This window comes from Rissa tridactyla, chromosome 4 (assembly GCF_028500815.1).
Source record: "Rissa tridactyla isolate bRisTri1 chromosome 4, bRisTri1.patW.cur.20221130, whole genome shotgun sequence".
NCBI lineage: Eukaryota > Metazoa > Chordata > Aves > Charadriiformes > Laridae > Rissa > Rissa tridactyla.
In genome coordinates, this window is record NC_071469.1 from 89,165,914 (window position 1) to 89,189,104 (window position 23,191).

Sequence of the window (23,191 nt, forward strand, 5' to 3'; positions counted from 1 at the left end):
CAGCCATGGTGTGAGGGCAGTGATTGAGGCGGCCGGCCCGGCGCGGCGGGGCTCGGCGGGGCCCGGCAGCATGTCGGGGCCGAGCGCCGTGTCGGACCCTCAGCACCCGGCGCGGCTGCTGCGGGCCCTCAGCTCCTTCCGCGAGGAGAGCCGCTTCTGCGACGCGCACCTGGTGCTGGAGGGGGAGGAGATCCCGGTGCAGAAGAACATCCTGGCGGCCGCCAGCCCCTACATCAGGTACGGCCGGGGCGGCGGCGCGGAACGCGGGCCCCCCGGGAAGTCGCCGGGGCCGAGAGCGGGCCCGCAGCCCCCCGGCGGCGGCCGGGCGGGAGGCGCGGGCCGTTACGGTTACGTAAGGAGCGGGCTCGGCTTCTCCTCAGGACGGGAGCCCGGGCCGGGCCTGCCCGCCCCGGGGACGCCCGTCCGGCCCCGGGGACAGCGGCACCCCCGGGCGGACCCAGGGAAAATAAACTTTTTGGGGCGCCAGGGAGGGCGGCGGGCACCGGCCGCGGGGTCGGGGTGCCGGGCTCTGCCGCCGCCGGCCGCACCGAGTCAGCGCTTCAGGGGCGGGTTTTTTTTTTATTTTTCTGAATGTCTTTCAGCGAGCCAGGGCTCCAGGTGGTGGTTAGGGATTCTGAGGCACATCAGCTTTTAAATTAAAAATAATGCCTGGTTTGTCTTCCCATCTCTTGCCCCGAAAAATACCAAGGAAGCCACCTGGGACGCTGCCGGGGTGTCAGGGCCCTGCGGTTCGGCGGCGGCAGCCGGGGAGGACAGGCTGCACCGGCACGGTCACCGTCCCTGAGGTGGCAAACTGTCCTGGAGAATGTTTCCAGTGAAACCCGTTTCATGGAGGGTCCTGCTGCAGCCGCTGACAGCAGTTTGTACTTGGAATCATAAAATTGTCCAGGTTATAAGGGACCTGTCAGAGTCCAACCATCAACCTACCACTGACAAGACCATCAAAACCACCACTGAACCTTGTTCCTCAGCACCATGTTTACCCGTCTTTTAAATACCTCCAGGGATGGTGATTCCACCACTTCCCTGGGCAGCCTGTTCCAAGGCTTAATAACCCTTTCAGTGTAGAAATTTTTCCTAATATCAAATCTAAACCTTCTCTGGTGCAACTTGGGGCCGTTTCCTCTTGTCCTGTTGCCTGTTACTTGGGAGAAGAGACCGACCTCCCCCTCACTACACCCTCCTTTCAGATTCTTCTCCATCGCACTCGGTGGTGCTGAGTCCAGTGACATCAGGTAAAAAGAGTGTACTCGCCCTAAGATTTTTATGGTACATATCTGCATGTAAACGAAACATACAAGTGGTTAATTCCAAAGGGTTTTTGTTTTTCAGTCCTGTCATTTGCAGGTAATAATGATGTTAATTTCGTCTTTGCCTGTAAAGTAGGAGCAGACCTTTCAGTATTGCTTAAACGCAGGATTATCCTAAATCTGTCGCAGACTTTTGTAAGGGGGGGGCATTCCTTCCAGCTGTAGCTTCCTGTGAAGTTGTCATAAAATGTGGGGATGGGGAGTCTGTGTGCTATTCTCCAAAAAAATGTAGCCTGCTTCAGCATCATGTCATCATCTGCTTTTAGGCAGTATGGTATTTAGGGTGACTGTTGTACTACAACTTTGACATTCTCAAGTACAAAAGTAAACCAAACATAAATAGAATACAAAGTTGGTGAGTAACTTCTAAATAGGTCTTGATGGTGGACAGGCTTAAGAAAGAGTCCTCTGCATAGGCTGAGGTAGCAGGGCTGAAAAATAAAATGAAATAAAATTCACAGAGAAGGAAGATCATCAAGAATTTGCAAAAAAAGACACCACAGAGCCTATGTACTAATAACTTTTTCACTGCTTGTCTTGAGAAGCAGTTTCGGAAGACTGTGGAGAAAGGCAAATCAAAGAATGAAATTGAAATGAGCCACTGATCCAATATTCTTCAAAGTGCCTGAATGCTTTTTTGGGTGTTGGTCATCATATTTTAGATGACGGTATGCCATATCTGAAATTAGGTTCAGAAGGGTTGCTCCAGGTGGAAAGAGGTCATATTCTTGGAAAAAGTGCTCTTCTACTATAACAGGAAGATGAGTTTACAGGCAATGTGCATTTTTTTTTACTGTGAAAATTATTCTCTGGAAATTATTCTCCGTAAATTATTCTCTGGAGAAGTACCTTTTCACAGAATTTCATCTTTTAAAAATAGCGTTTTGTTCAATCTCTGAAAAATGTACTGGAGAAACATGAGTTAAGCGTGTGTGAGGAGTAAGAGCGCCAGACATAACTACATTAGCAACAAAACTTGTAGTCATTAGAGTTGTGGGTTTTTTAAACCCAAAATTGTTCAGGTTCAAATCCCATGAAGGAACTCATTAACTATGTGTGAAAGTAGGTTACATGCATTAATGTATAAATATGATTTGAGTTATTTTATTTTTTTTCTTTAAGCTTACTCATCTTTTCTCCTCAGGCTTGCAAGATGTAAAGAACTAAAAATACACGTACCTAGTTCTTGTATGGCACATTAAGAAACACATTTGTATTACCTGCCTTTGCAGAGCCTAATTTTTACCTGCTGCCTGTCTCTCTTTTTATCACTCCAGGATCTCTCTCTTAGTCCACCTGCTCTTCACATTGGGTAGAATGGGTCAGGTAGGTTGCCGATGTTGGAGCATTTAATTTCCAGCCAAAAGTAATGTTTCAGTGGCTCTTTTTGGAGGTGATAAAATTAATCTCCAGCCTGTACCTAGTCTATGCAAGTCCCATTTATTTTGAGTGTTGGATTTTCAAATAAAATGTTTGGTTTGGGTTTCAATATGAAGAGATATTGCAGGAGACTCAAGAATTTTATGTCCTCGTATTTTAAGTGTAGATGATTCCAAAGCATGCTCTGGTACCAGAGGCTGTTACGGTCTCCAACTGCCGGTTGGATTTGGGTTGCTCTCATTTGAAAAATTCCAATATAAAGCTCAGAAAAATCCATTAACTAATTTCAGAGGTAAAACTTGGAAGAAAAATTAGTAGATCTGTGAAACGTATTCAGCAGTGGAGCAGTCAGTGGAAGTACGGGTTGACGTGGTGTTTTCTCTGTCATTATGTATTGTGGCTGTGGGCAAGTTGGTGGGCGAGTTGAGAGGCTGTGTAGGGTTTGCATGAGTGCTTAGTTTAGGGTGTGAGTAGGAAAATAAGTAGGCATGGACTTTCTGAGGGGGTGGTTGGGTGTGAGCAGAGTCTGTGTGTGCTGAAGGATTTGTGCAGCCACAGAGAGAGGAGCGTTACCTGTTTTTTAGTTTTGCATGGAAGCTGTTTGGCTGACTGGTTATGAGTAGGACACTTGTAAATTGTAGTGATGTGGCTTCCCTCTAGGTATTTGGCAACTGGATTCTCCACGCAGCTCAAAAATGGCAGCTTCAGCGGGGAGAGGACGAAAGATGTGAAGGGGATGCAAAAATGCCCAGAAGTGTTACTGGTGTCATGGGGCCCATCTGCCTTTCTTGTCTGTAGGGTAGCTTCTGCAAGGACAGAAAAAAAATTTACCCGTTTCATGAGTAAACGTTTAGCCTGTGGGACCAGTAAGACTTTTAATTTTTGTGCTAGTTTGATTCTTGAGGTCTTGCCTCAACTGCTTAATGCCAAGTTGCGTGTAGCTCTCCGAGGACAGTGAGGTCTGGGGCGGTTGTGTGAATTCCTACAGAATTGCTGGATATGTAGAGGTTTATCTAATCCCTGTGTGTGCCCCTGGAGCAAATCTTGTCATTTACAAAACATAGGAGTCTTCCTGCATATCTCTAACACCTTATGGTATGTTCCTGAGCCTGAGAAAAGGAGGATTCCTCAGGAAGAGACTGCTGTAGGACACAGCGTGGTTTGGCTCAAAGTGATGTTGCTGTGCATCCCGGAGAAGTTAAATTCGAGCCATGTTAGCTCTTGATTTCCTCTTCTGTAATAAATCAGCCAGAAGCCTGCACTGTATTTTTTTAAGCACTTTTTGTCCTGGCAGTTGCCGTAGCATAGATACGATTCAGTTGCCCTGGTTTAACTTATTTAGTTTGTCAGCCTAGGGTAAGTTATGGTGGTGTAAGAGTGCTTTTACCAGAATAAACCGTGCTTGCACGGGTAAGTTTGGTGTAAATTGTAGCATATATCTGCAAACCTTTTATAGGATAGACTTGGTCCAAGTATGCCTGGTATCCTCAGCAGCAGCAGCAGATGTTCTCATCTGAACAGATCTGTCACTGTCTGGCATGAGTCGTTCTTGGCCAGCTGAAACTTGCAGCTCCTAATATTTTGCGAGCTTACTGTCTGCTTGCCTGTATCGCAGGGAGCATGTGGGAACTACCTAAACAAAGGGGGTACTTAAGCTCAGATCCTTAGATGATCTTAATGTTGTTACGCAGGGATTGTGCTGCTGTATTAGAAACTAAATTAAGATGTTTCTGTTGTCTCAGCAAGTTTTGTTTTCACACATCTGTGTGATGCGATTACAGATGGGCATATGTATTCTATACTGTTCCCCACGGCTTTTCTAACTTAGTAATGGACTGGTAACCATATTTTCATCTTTTTCCAGATGAACACAATATATCCAAACAAAAATAAAAATGTAGAATTAAGGTCATTATTTTCCATTTACTTGTTAATAGCTATGCTTCTTGTAAATTGGTTTTGGTCAGAAATAACCTGCCAGCATTTGTATCTTCTCACTTGCACTGTTGAACCTTCTGACATCCCTAAAACATTGCAGGCCATGTAGGACCCTTGCAGAGACACAAAACCGTAACCTCTCTGCCAGTGCCGAAAGAGACTTCCGTGGAGATGTGGTGGGACGTGTCCCCCGTCACTGAATTTCTGTACTTTCCTGTCTCCTGGCACTTGGAGCGTTCTGAGTTGTGAAACGGTCTCAGCCTGCTGAGACGTCGTCTGTGTGTAAGTGTGTCAGTGAGCATCCCTGGGTGCTGGTGCGGAAAGCGCGATGGGATGTCTGTTCTGCCGGGCGCTGAAAAGGTGCGACTTGGCAGTTTTTGTTACCCTTGTTAGACAATAAGTATTGTAGAGCAAGGCGAGGTAAACGCCAATGCGTGCCAGTAGCTTCTGCTGCTTATTTCCTAATACTCGTTTGGTTTTTATTGACATTTATAGACAGCTTTTATAGTGTTGTAAAACTTTTTCTATTTGGGACTGGTGCTGAAGTCACAAATACAAACCGCTGCTGAAGCTGGGAGGTATTTGTTGTCAGGACCCTGTGCTCTCAGTTCTCGTTTAGCCGAATCGCGCTGTGCTTGTGCCAGGTCTCGCTCCCTCTTCCCTGGGCGTGCAGGGCAGTGTTGTGGTAGCTGCTTTATCAAGGAGGTTCTAAAGCCATGTCATCTTCAAGGATTTTTTACGAGAAGTTTGTTTCTGGCAGTCTCCTGGGAGCTTTACAGGCTGCCCTGGCAGTAGAAAGTCAGGAACAAATCGGGCCAGAGTTTGCTTCCAGACTTTTAAAGCTGTTTTTGTGTTTGGATGCGTGTTATGTTTGGATGAGTAGTTGAGGGGCAACAGTGATAGAGGTATGTTAAAAGCTTATGGCTTAAAAAGGGATTTAAAAATCATTACACCGGGCTTGAATGGGGAGCTGTTAATTATATTCCTGCTCCAACAAGCCCCTAAAGGTGGCCTGAAGGGAGGAAGCAATAAGGCTCTTACCTAGCTCAAAATAGTAAGAAAATACGGTCGGGCTGCTCCTACACGTCAGGCAAGGGGAGAACTGGAAGTCAGAGCATCTTGTTTACGCAGGAGAACTGGAGGTAAAGTTTCTTGGCCTTTCTTTGTATCTGAAAACACGCAGTTCATCTGCGAGCCTGATCTAAGAGGCGAGTTGGGGTGGAAGGAGGTGTGGCAGGATGGAGCTGCTTGGGATGTCTGGGTAATTTATACTTGCCTTTACACCTGCATTAATTGTCTTGTTTGGCAAAACTTTTATTAAAAGAACCTTTTTTATTAATAACTTTTCTTGCACGCTTTAAAATGTGGTTTGAGGCTGGAGTAGGGCTGTTCTGAAGGTGCTCATGTGTCTGGAGAAAGCTCTAGAGTTGATGAGACTTGATTTGTGTTTTTGGTTTTGTTTTTTGTTTCTTTGAACCTGCAGTTACAAAAGGAACTTCTTACTCATGTGGACTGGCAAATATGAAAAAGTAACTAATGGTTTTAAAGAACTTGTTTCATCGTTCCCTGTTCAGATCTCTTATATCATCTCTTCTACAAAGCTTTCTCTCCGTCCTGGTACTAAGTACCAGGGTAGCGTTACCTATACATAGGGGAGTCTCCAGTTTCCTGTTTGTCTCCTGTGTTATATCTATGCCACTGCTTAATATTTCCAAGAAAAAAAAAAATCACTGTTACAGACAGCTCCAAAATTGCCTGTTGCCTATCAAGGAAATACGTTCTTAATACCGTGTAGTTAGTGGCTGGTTTATATCCTCAGGCACGGTGGTTTACATCTCCTGAACAACTTTAAGCTGCCTAGTACAGCTCTTGTTATTGTTCATGGATACGGTTAGTGCTCTGAATTGCAGACTCTTGGCTCTTCCTTCTTGTGCTGGTGAAATCCACACTCCTGGTTCCTTTTTCCTCTTGGCTGTGTCCATCGCTTTTTGTGGCAGTCTTGCAGACCTCTGTTTTCCAGCTCCTGGTGTGTCCGGAGTTCTGCTGCTTCCCTCGGTTGGATTCCCAAAGAAGCGTAGCGCTCGTCACTTCTTCCAGCTGTCCCACAATACTACTCATGCACTTGTAATTTTGTCCATTCGACTTCACAGTTACCAGCGATTACGAAAATCTTTCTTGGACTCTGATGCTTATTTCTACCATGTGCTATAAAGATAAGTGAGGTATAAAAACCTGATTAAGCCAAGTTTTCTCAGCAGGTTCACTGGTGTTTTCCAAATATGATTTTAGTAAGTCACAGGGATGTTTGGATTATTGGAGACACACCAGACAGCATTGCATGTCTTAAATATATTTAACGTTAAGTTTAACAGCACGGGTATGGTACTGTACTTGTTCCATCTAAAAAAGCATTTTAAACAAGTTTAAAAGCAGAGTTAATCTGAAAGAAGACATTTTCAAGCAAGATACAATTAATTTCTTGGTTTAAGACTGTATTCCGGAAATGCGTAGCTTTGCTTTTCAGAGGAAGTCCTAGTCCCAACTTGCTATCTAATAGGTGCAACGCTGCTGTTCAGTGTAAAGCTAAATTTCCAACTGATGTGGACTGGAAATCGTATGAATTGTCTATTTAGTGAGTGAGCTTGTGTGTCATTTCTAGCATAGCACAAAAATGGCATAAATATGATAGAGATTTAGTTACTTAAGGAGATGCCTTGATGAGTGTTCCACGTGAGCTAACCTGCTGCCCGTTGAGGAACAGGGATTCGATATTTTTTCCCCACCTTTTAAAAACAGAGAGAGAAAAACCCAAGGGCAGGTATTTCTAATCCAGGAAGGTACAGAACAGATCTGTGCTTCATGGGAGAAGAGCTGAACCACCAACTGCTGAACCAGGTCTACTTGCCTACACGCATAGATGAGGCCGAGCTGCACTTCATGCTGTGTACAAGGTGCACGGCACAAACCATCGGTGCCCAGCACCCAACTCATCCGTGGTGCTTGTGTTTGACTCGTTCGTAAGCTCAGCTGGTACAGTCGGTTGTTTGTTTTCCAAGTTGGCTAAAATAAAACCAAAGTAAAATGAAATGGCAAGTGCTTACTGCGGCTGAGAAGCTCCAAGAGTCCATTCTTGAGGACTGTGTTCGTCAAGTGTGTGTTCTGTCTACTTAGGGCTAACTCGCATGTTTCGGCAGGACGCGCTGGTTGAGGGTAGATTTCCAATTTAGATTACAATCTAGCTCTGGATGAGCTCAGTGTAGTCAGAGTAACTTCAGATTTTCAGGGTAAACAAGCTCTTCATTGAGCAAAGCCCATGAGCCCTGCACATGTCCCCTGGGCTGCTGCTGAAGGGATTGCTTTGTTCTCTTTCTCATGGGGAGGGGGGAAGCCTTACATTTTTGCCTGACTTAAACTTTCCAACAGATTATGAAAAAAAGTAAGTTATTCCTAGTTGTTGTTTCTCTTAAACCAAGCAAAGCAACTTCTGCAGGTTTTTGTGCTGAGCTGTTAGGTGGACTACTTTGCCTTTAGACCTGAAGTTACAGATAATCTGAAGAAGAGAGACGTAGGAGAGGCATAGCCAAAATCCTCTGAGAGCTGGCACCCTTTGCAGGGTGTGGTGAAGCCTGTCTTTTATGTGTGCTGCTAAAGGCCAGGGTGCGACCTCAAAGAAAACCTTCTGATTTGGTTGTAAAATATCTTTTTGGAGGATGGCAGTGGGCGGAGTGAACTGCTGCATCATCTTTTTGTGTATGACCTGTTTAATAATGTGATTATTAAGGTTTTTTTGCACGCAGAAAGACCAGCCTTCATGGGAGAAAATGTTGCAGGGATAAAGGCAGACAAATTAAAAGAACTTCACCATTAAAATGGTCAGTCCTAAGTAGGATTTAATTAGACTTAACATGGAAAGCTTGTACTTGAAAGATTCAAACCTACACAAGGAAGCCCAGATTGGGAGGAAACTAAATCGACCTTATGTTTGCATCAAGAGCAGAATTTTTAAGTTTTCTCCTTACTGATGCAGAATCTCAAAGTACTTGCTTGTCGTTTTTGGGACTGAGTCATCCTTGTACGCATGTTTTAGGTTTGGTGCATGTCTTTACTGGAAACATTTGTTGGAGGTGTAACTTCATTTTAAAATGCTAATGCTCTCTGGAGAAGGCCAAAACATCGGTGCAGGTAAAGGATATGTCAACAGACCCCATTTTTATTACTGTTTGGTTTGAAAGGATGGCTTTGCTAATCTAATACTAACGTTTGCCAGAGTGGCAATATTGGCAAAGCTTGTGTAGACGAGCCCTTATGATTAATCTGGAGCGAAATCATTAATTTGGAAAGACGGCTCCTTTCAAAAGACAAGTGTTTCCCTTTTGCCTCCTGCAGTCCTGTTCCCGACAGCCTGCTCCAGCTGTCTAAGTAGGGCAGCCAACTGCGTTGTTTGCAGTGCGGTGACGTGGGAGCAGGTAAAAGTTTTGTGTTGCAAAGCTTCAAAAACAAAGCGTCTTGTCTTTTGTTTCCCAGATTTTCCGATGGTTGTTCACTGTAAATATAAACCTGCTCGAGGTTAGCGTGGTCTAGAGCATTCTCATTTGCAAAGGTGCAATCTTTGCAGACAGGTGTTTTCTGTATCTGTTTGGGTACCGATATACCAATGCTCTAAGGATTAAAGCATTCCAGGAGTTACACTGTTGTTCTCTTTATATTAGTGTTGTGGAAATACATGGGTTATCTTTTTTTTGTAACAGTTCACAAATAAGGCAGAGGTTTTAAAGATAAAAAATATTCCCACATAATTATGTCTGACTCAGGAAAGCGAGCTTTATTGGTGGAGTCTGAATTATTTGTTTTCATTTGCATTTTGTTTGTTGTTTTGTTGGGTTGGGTTTTCTTACATTATTATTCACTCTCCTGTAAACTGTCAACTGTAAAACGCAGGAAAAACAAGTTTTCAGACACAGGGACCCTTTCTCAATGTGCTTCTCGTGCACCTAAACTGTCCCACAACAGTGCCCTTACAGGGACTTGGCTGTAAGCTTGGAAGTACGACTATGTGTTTTTTCTCTTTTAAAATGAGAGGTAAGTTGGAAGATCCATCTTAATTTTAACAAGAACTGTGGGCTGTCTTAAATTTATCTGTTGGGGTTTGTTTTTTTTAATTACTTGAATCTGTTTTATGCCATTAGATGTGAATTGTGGCTCCTAGCAATATCAACGTTTGTTCTTAAGCCCTTGTTTTCATTTTAATGATTTACCTTGCTTATATTGTTGCTCGCATATACAGAATAGGTATTGGATTTTTTTTCCTCATTCTGCCTTATGTAGCGTCATTTGAGATGACTCATTAGGATTGTATTCCTTAAGTGATGTGGAAGAGCAAATTCTAAATTTGTCACACAGACACACAACATCAAAACACAGCATAAACCCGGTTGTTCTTATGGCACTTGCTCAAGGTGTAGTGTGTGCCAGGCAGTTTCCCTGACTCGGTACAAGAGGCTGGGGTGGATGTTGTGCGTTTATAGAACATTTTATTCATGTTACCGGAAGCAATTTCAACTTACAATGATGATCTTAATTAAAAAATGGAAATAACTATTTTAAAACATGTATGGAGTCAAGATGCTCAAAATTAAATTACTTAAGAAAACGGGACAAGGAAGTTGCCTTGTTTTGTTTCCCCCAGCTCTGTACGCATCTCGGCTGCTCTGCTCACAGCTAATGGGTTTTCAGCAGGGGTTTTATTTCCTTCTAAATCTTGATGTTCTGGTCTTTCAGCTGAATTAAGGAAGACTGAGGCAGCCTTCTCTGCTGTGGTTTGGCTTCTTAGAGTGCTTTTAAAGTAATTAGAAATGTTGTGCAGAGCAGGAAGCTCTCACATGCATGTGTTCGAAGCGGCCTGGGCACACCTCTGCACTTTGGGTTGCTGGTTGCCACTTCCAGCTTTCTGCCACGCAAACTGTAGGCTGAATAAATCACCGCGAGGAAGAGCATGGTGGAAAGAAAGCATCCTCCTTCCTGGGGTACTGACAGATGCTTAAGCATACCTAGAAACGTTTTTTCTGAAGTGAAATTTGATAGAGGACCAGGGTTAAGTATTTCACAACGTGTTGTCCGCTCTGTCTTTATGAACTGGGAGCAAATGTGTTTTGAAACTTTCTCATCCTGTCTGTTGGCTGTGTTATGACAAGGATGCCCAGACCTCAGTTTGCCAGCGAGGTGTGGGTGCAGGTAACAGCTGATGCTGAGTGAGGCAAGAGAAGGCATGGCTCCTTGCCCTCTGCTTACCTACCTCCTACTTTTTTCTGCTCCTTCAGCTTTCTTTCCACATTAGACTCACAATTTTCTGTCTTCAACTTTTTCAGCCCCAAACCTGGTTATAATATGTCCTTGCATCAGTTTTTTTCCTTCCGTCTTCCCAACAGCCAGTAGCTGTCCTGCAGTATTTGACATGAGTGACAAGGAATACCTCCAGCTGCCGTTTGGGAACGGTTCTCGTGTCATAGCTCAGAAATCTTTCATAGAACCACAGAACGGTTTGGGTTGGAAGGGACCTTAAAGATCATCTAGTTCCAAGCCCCTTGCCATGGGCAGGAGCACCTCCCACTAAACCAGATTGCTTTGTACCAAAATAAATAAACTAGTAATTTATTAACTAACAAATTAAAGTTGGGTGACATGTATATAAGTACTGCTTCTCTGGACAGATGATAGGAACAAAGCTTAGGCTGAACGGGGATGCATTTGTGTAAGGTGAATATTTGCCCACATACAAATATTTATAACTTTGAAATCACGCGATTTGTTCTCAAAGTTATTTTTCTGCTTTGTGTGTGTGTTTTGGGCTTGCATCAGTGGTTGGTTTGTTTCTTTTCGGGTTAACACCTGTTGACACCTGAAAAAGTACACAGCAATTAGAACATCTAGTCTGATAAGACCCAAAAACTCTGAACAACACTTTCCTGTTGGCAGAAGGCGTCAGTGTAAAGTCCACGCAATGAGGTGATTTAGCTTGGGTGTGGATAGGTGATGCTAAGATAAAAGTTAGTGATAAATAGCGCTAGTCCTTTCCCTCATCTCCCCATTAGTGCTGGCATGCATCATGTCTATTATATGCCCTGCATCTGTGTTAAACCCCACTGCGCGTTGGATTTACCTGGGTTCTGTGTGGATACCGCTGTGTATTTGACCATACCAGCTACTCATAGGTACCTGATACGTGTGAAATACAGGCACCGTCTGACTGTCTCTCTTTTCTGATGAAGGAGGCCAGATGTTGCAAACCTTGACACGTTTTTTTGTTAGATTAACAGAAAACACAGTTTCATCCTAAGAAACAAGACGCGGCTTTCATTACGAACCAGGAAGCCCAAAACTGGAGTGTAGACGGCATAATTGAAATTGCGGTAGCTTGGATAGGCTTGAAGGTGTGTGTAAAGAAGCCTTGGCACTGGGTTAGAGTTGAAAATGCCTGTTACTGTGTGTGTATATGCTCTTTCATTTGTTTGGAGTTGTAGGCATGAAAAATGCGCATTCCTCGTGGTGAGGATGGCGCGAGTTGAGGTGCACGTTGTATGGGATTGCTTGAGCGAAATATTCAGTTTAAAAGTTTTCGTCTGACAAGTTGCAAATCAGTGTCAGCTATTGCAGCACATGCCTTATTGGACAGGCTTAATTTTTCTAATCTCCTTCCAAGTATTAGGAAATAGTTTCCTAATCCATATTATATTGTTGTTGTTATTTGGATTATAACTTGTGCTAGGTGCTGCACAAACACAGAATGAAGCAGTTTAGCTTCAGACCTTGTACAGCTGTGCTTATGCGTCGGAGTCAGGTTGTCTCCCGGAGTGTCCTGCTCGCTGGCATAGAAAAGCGATGTGAAAACAAGACCACAAGTTTCATTAACTTCAGGGCTAAAATTACCATCCTTATTCACACTTAAAAATAGCTCCTTATACACTAGGAGTTTATTTGATGTGAGTTATATCTTATTTTGTGAGAAACTAATTTATTTTGATATGAGTAAGTGAAGCAGAATCTGCCCTTTGCAAGTCCTATTTATGTATTTACTTAGTGTGAGTCTGAATAGCGGAGGACTGCGACACTTTCAGCTTAGCAAAGCTGCAGCATTTCACGTTAAGAAAATGATTCTAGCGAAGAATATATCCAAATGAATATATAAACATTTTTAAAGGCTTTTATTTAAATGTGCTGTGGTATAGATGTCTATATATACACACAGAGAGAGGCAGTGAAACAAGTTTTCTGGTCTTTTTTATAATGTATTGTTGGTTGCCTGAAGCGTGGAAAAAAGATGTTCAAAATGATCTTTTATTAGCTCTTGTGGCTGTTTTCAGTGGACTGGTGGACCCTGAGAATATACGAACGCTTAAAGTTGTCTTTTTTGGTAAAAGTGTTTCTACTAACAAAGCAAACCTGTCTGCTGTATTACTATTATTTCGTCATCTTTTTCTCCCAGCCCCCCTCCATTCTTTTCAAAGGCACATGAAACTGTTCCTGGTATTTTTAAAGAAATTGCTCATAAGTGGAGCATCCACTGATGTAGATGAATATTTAAAGCTCGACTGAGCAGCACGCGGGCTGTTTCCTACAGCTGTGAGTGCACAGTTCGGTTACAGCCAGGCTGATAACATCGTAAACTACACAAAATGGTAATGCAATTCAAATATTTGTGCTGCCAGTGTATATTCTGATCACATCGGCTCACTGTAATTATTTTTTTTCCTTGGTAAAGTGTTGTTGTTTTTTTTTTTTCCACCTTTATCAAAGCAAATTGTTGTGTTTCATCTGTCAGCAGAGGTGCTGCTCTGTTTGAAGTTCTGAGTGAAGTTTTTGAATGCTTGTGATGAATGAGCTGGGAAAAAATTACTTTGGCTCTTTGATGCCATGGGTAGTTTGCAAGGCCAACGCATTTGTTCAGTTTGGAAATCTGATGAGCAGTATCAGAGACCATACATACATCCTTTTCATGCTAATTCAAGAGAGAAAATTTTCACATCAGATTGTAAGGGTTTGACGTCTCTGTTACAGCTGAAGTGATCCATAGCTAGCATTCGTTTCTTCAGAAAACTGAGAGCAAGCAATGCCCAGGTTGTGAGCTATTACTTTCTTTTCTCTTTTAGAACAAAATTGAATTATAATCCTCCAAAGGATGATGGCTCAACGTACAAGATCGAACTTGAAGGGATATCTGTTGATATCATGAAAGAGATACTAGATTACATCTTCAGTGGGCAGGTATGGTATTAAAAAAAACTCGATGGAAATCGAACTATTTGGCAAAATAACCTGGGTTTTAACACTGCCATTCTGAAAGATGAACCTGTCAAGGTTTAAAGCTTTGTGATAAAGCTTCCACAAAGTGATGTACGGCACTGGGGCTGTGCCTGTGAAGTAGAGGCAATGGGCTCTGCAGGAGCTGTCTCTGCTCTTCTCGTGCAGTGGGGGAGGACTTTAAGAGACCCAATCTCAAATGCTTCTGTTAACATTTGTGGCTGCCTTCAGTAACCTGCTTTAAAACATGGAGTCTTTGACAGCTGTAAAAGAGAACTGGTTTGATAGCACGGAGATTGAGACCCCATCACCAAACGTTACAGTACGTCAGGCATCCTCCCTTACTGGCCCTCGTGCCCACCTCTCCGGCCTCTTGTCGCTGACAGCATGCCCCTTCAGATCTTTGTGCCAGTAGGCTTAGCAGGAGCTAAAGTTGGTGTGTCCAGTTTATTTGGAACCAGATTACTCAATGAGTTTAACTTTCAGCAGAAAAAGAAAAGGCAGATAGGGTTTGAAAGTCTCTTCTGGGCATGCATTTAAAAAAATTATTTATTTATTGCAGCAAAATTCATTTTAGGTTCCCAGATTAGATGAGCAATTTTATGGTTACTTCAGGCACAAAATTCTGCTTGACACCTTCTGTCAAGCCAATGCCTTTCCATTTCTGTGTTAATTTATAAACATTTAGTAGTCATATCAATTTCTTGTAACTTTTACACTGGCATTAATACTCTGTTTTTCAGCCACTGAGAATGACTGTAATGAATGCGGACATGTCATAAAACAATTAAATGAGTGATAGTAGCTATAACTTCTAAATTAATTCTTGCAGATCAGGCTAAATGAAGAAACTATCCAAGATGTGGTACAGGCAGCTGATCTCCTGCTGCTTACAGACTTAAAAACTCTCTGCTGTGAGTTTTTAGAAGGTTGCATAGCTGCTGAGAACTGTATTGGTATTCGGGACTTTGCACTGCACTATTGTTTGCATCATGTTCACTACCTTGCCTCAGAGTATCTGGAAACTCACTTTCGAGATGTCAGCAGCACAGAGGAATTCTTGGAACTGACTCCTCAAAAACTGAAAGAAGTGCTGTCGATGGAAAAGCTCAATGTCGGAAACGAAAGATACGTCTTTGAAGCGGTCATTAGGTGGATTTCTCATGATTCAGAATCGAGAAAGGTCAGGACATCCAAATGTTTATATTTTGAATGTGGCCCAAATCGCTGTGTTTATTCTAATCGGTGGGAACTTAAAATAGATACATTTCCTTCAGGGCTAATCTTGCACTTATAGAATTAGTTGAATTTTGCCAGAAATACATACAGTGGGATTGCAGTAGAGGGGTGAAAGCTGTGCTGATGATGTATCATCTGCAGTCTTTATTATTTAATAGGCATGAAGAAGAAAAGTACCTTTCTGGCATTTGATGGTATAATCTTGTTTTTGTAGAGAGAAAGAAGTAGCACATTTGTAGTGAAACTTTGAAGACTTGATGTATTTTCTTAATAACGCTGTGTTGTAGACTTTGTTGTTACTTCCAAATATCAAAAATAGTCTTTTAAGTCTTTGATAAATATAGAAGTATCTGTATGTATGAGTGCCTTAATGCAGTTCTGTAAAGTTTGGGGGATTTTCTGGCATTTATCTCTTGCTGTAGGTTCACATGAAGGATGTCATGTCAGCAGTGTGGGTTTCGGGCTTAGACGCAGGGTATTTACGTGAGCAGATGATGAGCGAACCACTGGTCCGGGAGATCGTCAAAGAATGCAACAATATTCCCCTCACGCCGCCCCAGCAGGGAGAGGCGATGCTGGCGTCCTTCAAGCCCCGGGGCTACTCGGAGTGTATAGTGACTGTCGGTGGAGAAGAACGAGTGTGAGTATGAAAGGGCATCACGGGTCATCACAGCTGGTAAAAATACAAGCGTCTAGCATTCATGGCACGTCTGAAAACACAGTGTGGGGAGAATTTGTGAACCTAATGGGCTTATTAACTCTGTCATTTCGGTTTGTTTTTAAGTTGGTCAGACGCACCTTAAATACCTTTGTGAATGATTCAGCAATAAATAGTTATTTTGTGATAATTTTCTGACATTCAACTTGTAGGACGTGTTGTTTGTTCAGTAAGCGTTGGCTGTTTTGTTTTTTTTTTTAAACTGAATAAACACTCAAAATAAGCACAGAACATTGGAGAAACACTTTTCTGATGATCTGAAAAGCATCTATAATAAATATTACAAATAATGAATGTGTGCTTTAACTGTTTTGTTTACAGTAGTTGTGGTTCCAAAAAAAAGTCGTTATTGGTGCATCTGAGATGTCTTTCTTTTCTCGAGTACCCCTTGCAGTAGAGGGGTGGATTTTGTTCTGTTTCAGTAAATTCAGCACTTAGATGTTTGCTCTTTATAGAAGCGTAATAAAATACTCAAATAACGTTTTGCACGTCAGTTCGTGGATCGCTTTACTCAGACGTTACTAATACTCTCTATCAGTTCCTCTTAGTTTGTTCAAAGTTCCTTCATAAAAATGCTACAGGCACATCCAGTACAAATGGAGCGCTTCTGCTTTTTATGCCTCCAGTCTGTACAACAATAAATTTACCCATATTTGGTTTTGGGGGTCTTCTCCTTATCAGGGAAATGCCACACTTTATGAATATATATTAAATCATGAACAAGCAAGTTTCAGACACAAGTTGTTAACAGTGAACTCGTAAAGCTCTGTCTTGTCTTTCTGTTTTTGTTTGTTCCCTCCCCACCCGGTGTTCAGATCACGGAAACCAACCTCAGTGATGCGGTGTATGTGTCCTCTTTATGATCCCAATAGACAGCTCTGGATTGAACTTGCTCCTATGAGTATTCCAAGGATCAATCATGGAGTATTGTCAGCAGGTAAAGGGGAACTTTGTATTTGTAAAGTCAATATTATGAAAACTTACCAGTGCCTCAAAATCTGAGATACGGTCTATAGTAACTTATTTTTTTCTTAAAGATTGACTGCACTGGGGTTATTTCATGCTTCCCCTTTGTCTGCCCAAAACATTACTTTATTCTGTGAAAATCCCTGTCATCTGAGTGTCTTAAAATCACTATTCCCACAATATTTTGTGGGAATCTGGTACATCTGTCTCTCTGGGAGTATTTCATGTTTTAAGTAATCCTAGCTGCTGCATCACTGAATATGTTGAAGACTCTACAGTGGTAGACTTGAGTCCAGGTGTAAATATGTGCTTTACCTTTTCCAGTCTAGAGTTAGACCTCTGACTGGTCTGAATCTTTTAGTGACTTCCAGGAAACAGCTCACCAGTCACGTTGTCTTGCTCAGTGTACAAGTGTGAATCCTGTTTTTAAGATCGCATTACATTTTGTTTTACAGAAGGATTTTTATTTGTGCTTGGTGGTCAGGATGAAAACAAGGGAACGCTAAGCTCTGGAGAGAAATATGATCCAGATACCAATTCATGGAGTTCCTTACCGCCAATGAATGAGGCAAGATTGCTATCTAACTGTTGGGATTTCTTATTTTTTTTTTTTTACTTTGGCAAAGCATTCCTTTTGTTCTGAATCTCCAGTCACTTGCATCTTACACGCTCAAATCGTGGTACAGACTGCCTTCTGTTTATATCCTCTTGTTACACTGTGGTCTGATAGTGACTTCCAAATCTGGAAAAATGAAACTGTCATTGAATAGCTAGCTGCAAAGTTGAACTACAAAATTTCGGCAATCCCACGTGAAATCAGTCATATAATATACTTCATATTCTGCGTATACTGGCCTTCTAAAAACATGCGTACATTTCCTTTGTGTTGTACACAATAAAGTTCTTAAATGGACAAAAGGATTGGACTGTGCAGAAGAGATGGACGGAGGACTGGCCAACACACAAAACTTGTCTTACAGAGAGAGCTATTTATATTTGTTTGGTTTGAGTTAGTGTTTCCTTCTTCATGTTTGCATTCCATCAAAAAGTAATAGTTTATTATTTGTAAACCTATATCCTTAATACACCAGTGTTTTTATCTTCTTAAATCAACATAGGGTGTCTATTAACAAAGTGTTGTTTGTCACAGGATTAAAGTCTCTGATTGGCAAAAGCCTGTAGTTTTGGCCATGTTTGTAGTTGGAATGCATTAAGTTTCTTGCTTAATCTGAGTAAGACTGAGGGTAGCTGTGCTCCTACGTACAAAAGAGAAGAGCTGCCTTTTCACAGATAACGGGTCCAAGTTTTGCTGTGGTAGAGACGCGAAAGCAATAGCTTCATCATGGAGACCACTACTGTGCGAACTGAAATACGGCCAAGCTCTCTTCTTAGATTTTTGTGGGGTCTCTTTTGCTTTGTCTGCTCTCCCTTTTTTGAATACCCTTTGTTTTGTTTAGTTGAAGAAATTAAGAATTTTATTCTGGAGTTTAAAGCTTCACCATTCAAAACCAAAACAAAACCCAGACATAATACCAATGTCACTTTGCAGGCAGATATGCTGAAAACCAGATTGTATTGATTTATTCACAATGGCAGTTAATTTAAGTTTTACAATGTTGACTTTATTGATATTCTTTAGGCACGACATAATTTTGGTGTGGTAGAGATTGATGGAATTCTGTATATTCTGGGAGGTGAGGACGGTGAAAGGGAGCTAATCTCTATGGAGAGCTATGATATTTACAGCCGGACCTGGACCAAGCAGCCAGACTTGACCATGGTTAGAAAGGTAAAAACTACATCATATGTTACTTATTGTTTAATAGTTAATGCCAATATATGTATTTTTTTTTTTTCAACCTTTTGCTTCAAGTAGAAGCTGTAACAAATAGTCTCAAAATGGAACGAGAGCAGCTTCTTTATTTGTATGCCAAAACAAAACTGGCCAAGGATTTTTATGCGTGGTGTGGTTTGACGTGCAGTACAGGCAACCCAAATACATACATGTGTACGTATGTGTATATAGTCAGTTTTGAGCTCTTGATACTGTGCATTTGTGTGTAATTTCAGATGTGCTTTTTCTTTTTTCTACAAGATTGGCTGCTATGCAGCTATGAAGAAGAAAATCTATGCAATGGGTGGAGGCTCCTACGGAAAACTCTTTGAATCTGTTGAGTGTTATGACCCTCGGACTCAGCAGTGGACGGCAATCTGTCCTCTGAAAGAGAGAAGGTGAGTGAAAATGGAAGAGGGGAACTAGATTTTTCTGATAGCCATCTTCAGGGATTCATTAGAGGCCCTATGAATTTCACCATGTCTTTCTGAGTCATGGTGGCCTGTAGTTAACATGTGGTTGAGTGAAGATTAGCATCCAAACAATAAATATTAATTATGTGGAAATAGACTCCTAATGTTACAAGCAATACTTTCCTGATACAAAATGAAACCCAGAAATTATAGTTCAATTGGAACTTCAGAATTTTTTCAAGAGATAAATACTTCGCTGTTTTGTTCTTTTACATGGTCTGAATTAGGTGCTCACAATTCAGAAGGATACGTGAAATGGTTTTGATATATTTCTTTTTTTTTTTTTTTTTCCTTATTTGGATTCTCAGATTTGGGGCAGTAGCCTGTGGAGTTGCCTCTGAGCTTTATGTGTTTGGCGGGGTCAGGAGTCGTGATGACAGTCAAGCCAGTGAGATGGTGACGTGCAAATCTGAATTTTATCATGACGAGTTTAAAAGGTAACTAGCTGCATCTATAAACATAGAAAATAAGTGCCTTACACCCTCACCTGTCTGTTCCCCCGCTCCTTGCTCCAGCACTTCAAAGCATATTAGATCGGTGCCACGCACCTCTGTTGCTCATTTTATCTTTTATGATCCATTATGGCTGTTACCAAAGGTCCATCTGCTTCAGTAGTTTGTACCTCTCAGATACCAAGCCTAAAGCCCTGGGCCACCCTGTCAGTCTGGAGTGCCCCTGAAGTGGAGAAGCACCTTGGTCATGCAGGGGGTTTGCCTGGCTCTTCCCCTGCCCCCTGCAGTTTCCCCAAGCGCAGGGTGCTGCTGCCCCCCACCCGCGCTCATGCCCTCGGCTCCTGGTGAGTGCTTGTGGAGGAGCGTAAATATGTACAGCAGTACTCCTCCATCATCCAGTCTTGTCTCCAGGATTTTCATCTTTGGGAATTCCTAAGCTAGAGATAAGAAATTTCATGCATTTTTGTTCCAGGCATTTATAGCTGATTGCTTTTTGAACATATGTAGGCTTTTGCCATAGGAGAGACACTATGGATGCTATACCTTCCACAGCCATCTTGGCACACTGTGCATGGCTCATCTCCTTTTGTTTGTTTTGAATCTGCTTCTGATGACTTCATTTGTTATCTCTTGGCTCTGGTATTGGAATCCACCTTACTACATGTGGTAACTATTCAAAATGTTGTGTTAGCCAGAATTTTTTGTATAGTCACCTGATTCTCCAGACGGAACTGACAAGTGTTAGTTCCTCCCGTGTTTTTTTTTCTTGCATATAACTATAAATTGGATGAATCTCTTTTTTATAAACAAAATTGAAAAAAGACTTTGTGGTCAGATGTTTCAAGGCTTGTTGATGGTGGAGGAGATGAACACGTTTGTATTACAAGATCAAGACTGATTTATGAGTGTGACCTGTATAAAAGCACACAAAAATAGAGTAATAGATGTGAGTTCATTATATAATTTTCATGCAAGATGGGGATATAAAGAGACTTTAATTTCGGTATGAAAAGGTCTTCTGTGTTGTTCAAAGTGATGTCTAAACTAGCTATAATCGAAAGAAGCTGGAGAAAAAACATTCTTTAAGGTGGTTATAGGAAGCAGACAGATAAGAAGGGCTATGGCTGCTGATGCTTTCTAACATCTTCTAGCCCTGTGGGGTTGTGGGTGAATGCTAAAAGCTCATTCACTTTTTGGCAAGATGAAGATGTCTTTGGAAGGGAAAGAATTCTGCAAAGAAATGCTCCCTTATCTCCTACTTGCTATTTTTAGTTGATTAGCCTGAAATATTTTGAGGCTGATCCTGTTCTTCAGAAGGTGGTATATATGAGAAGGCTCATAATTCCTCACCGGCAACTGTAAACCTGTTTCACAGGTTGATACAGATTGAGCTTTCATAAAGTGGAGTTTGAAAAAGCTCGGCGGTCCCAGCCTGGGAGCTGCAGGTGAGTCCTTGGTGCCACCTGCTGACTGCAGCACAGACGCCTGCCCGGCAGTATTTCTAACGTGTGTATTTGGGTCTTCACTCGGTGGCATCCCAGAGGTGTTACAGGATTCAAGTAAAATTGTCATAAAAATCCAGTTGCTCCAGGTCTTGTTCTAGCCCCTCGTATGTTGTGCACGTGGCAGGAGGGCTGTGCTGGCACAGAAGCAGGTGAGGCAGCGGGCAGGAATGAGTCTTGAACTGCCGGAGGCGGCGTGCGTTGAGGGCTGCTGAGATATTCAGACTTTGCCTTTCTGCTCTGCCACAACACAGAATTTAAGCTTGGAAATTTAACTCAGCATGAATTTGTGCTTGCACTGCAGGCAGTTCACAAGTTGTGCGTTTTCCTTTGGAAACGGAGGGCCAGCGAAGACAGGGACGATGGCCGCTGCTGCTCCTGCAGCAGGTGCTGCTGGCTGGGCTTTGTGCCTCCGCCCTGGGGTGTTGGTGGCCCCCGGTTCCAGCCCCCGGAGGCAGAAGGGGTGTTGTGGCCAGAAGAGGGTGCAGTGTCACTGCGTTATGTTCTGGCGCTCCGGCCCGTGGGGTCCAACAGTTACCCCCGGTCTCGGTACCCTTGGAGCACTGTGCAGGATGGGCGCCTTTCGGGGGAGCTGTGGCAGTGACTGTGAGACCTGAGCAGCTGTACCTACGTGGAAAAGAGAGAAAATTAGCCATAAGGGGAATTCCCTTCAAAACGCAGTTAGCAAATATTTCTGCCTTCTACCGAGACGAAATACTTTGTTGTCAGGTACTCTTCTTTGAAGTAAGATTGAATCTGGAAAATTATCATAATAGTGTCTCACAAATATCAAATGAATACCAAATGAAGGCAAGTTGACTCTCTGGAAAACATGAGGGTATTATTTCCTGGATGGACTCAGAAATAGTAGAAAACAAATGTAAATCATTCATTTGGAGTGAAGGACAAAAGCTTAAATAATGTGCTTCTCCTAAGTCTATGAATAAATACCGACATGTGTGTTTGATTAGTTAAACAATTCCATAAACAGTTCCACTTGCACTGGGTATCGTATGCTCTGCTGTGCATCACTACTCAAGAGTAAAGCGTAAGTGGTGCTATAGATTTTACCACAGGTGGACAATATCTCTCTCTCAGCTCCTTAGTGCGGAGCTAATGTGATATATACAAAGACTGATTCTTCATCTTAAACATTATGCAGTTCTACAAGGTGATTTATTTATAACTGATAAGTGCATTTATTTCCTCAGCAATGGCTTCTGAAACAAATAAAGGTAATTAGTCCCCTGCAAACCAGCAGCTTCAAAAAGTCATCATGAAGGATATAAGCACCTTCAGACTCCACAGCACATATTCTTTTTGTAGTGACAGTGAAAGTATAATACTGGAGCTGTCAAAGCTGAAATGTCACAGTGGCAGTGTATGCATATATTATTGACAGAATTCCAAAAGTGCTGGGTTGAGAGAGATTTGTGGAAAGGAGGAATATGTTTGCAAGATCATTTAGCAGCAGTGGGTCGAAAGCACAGCGGATAAATTCTAGCAGTCTCAAACCAAACTTCATAGTGTTTTTTTAATGGTTACATATTGGTATTGCGTACGTCCTAATGAGCTACAGACTTTTCCAGCTGTTTTTAAGTAAATGCAGAACTCTGTCATGTTCACTTTCTTTTTGTACTGTGAGTTTGGCCATCAGATGCTGTTGGTTTACAGGTACGTGCAGCAAGGCACACGTGTGCGATCTGCATAATTGCTCAAGTGCCTCAGCTCTCGTTACCCGAGAATACAGGCTCTAGCATCATCCCTGGCATCCAGAGTCCATGAGGATCTGAGTTATGAGGTTTGCTTAGTGTGTATGTCTAAGTATGTACTTACATCAGTGTATAAACATATTAATTCCTATAAACCAGCATAATTCTGGCTTGAATTGGATTAAAGGACTGAAGTTTAACTTGATTAATATTGCTTACTTTGACAGTAACTTACTCCAGAATAACTCACAGTGCCCAGTCTTTCAAAATTGTTGTTCTTAACCATGACTCAGACTTTTCTAAAGACTAGGAATATGCTGAGATCTTCACACTAGCAAAAAAATAAACATTG

General features: G+C 42.2%; 1 protein-coding gene across 3 annotated transcripts in view; it reads left to right on the top strand.

Moving 5' to 3' along the window:
- The window catches only part of GAN (gigaxonin), a 42,141-nt gene continuing 18,950 nt past the window's right edge, over nt 1–23,191 (top strand). For 2 of the 3 annotated variants that reach the window (XR_008466166.1, XM_054199994.1), the window contains exons 1-9: nt 1–237; nt 13,793–13,907; nt 14,776–15,126; nt 15,605–15,822; nt 16,716–16,837; nt 17,322–17,434; nt 18,506–18,655; nt 18,962–19,098; nt 19,482–19,610. Coding sequence is in view for 2 of the 3 variants with exons in the window: in XM_054199994.1 (XP_054055969.1) it covers nt 71–237; nt 13,793–13,907; nt 14,776–15,126; nt 15,605–15,822; nt 16,716–16,837; nt 17,322–17,434; nt 18,506–18,655; nt 18,962–19,098; nt 19,482–19,610 (1,502 nt within the window). In the remaining variant the exon portion in view is untranslated. Of the gene's footprint in view, nt 238–13,792; nt 13,908–14,775; nt 15,127–15,604; nt 15,823–16,715; nt 16,838–17,321; nt 17,435–18,505; nt 18,656–18,961; nt 19,099–19,481; nt 19,611–23,191 lie in introns of those variants that run through there. The other variant, XM_054199996.1, reaches the window with a different exon arrangement.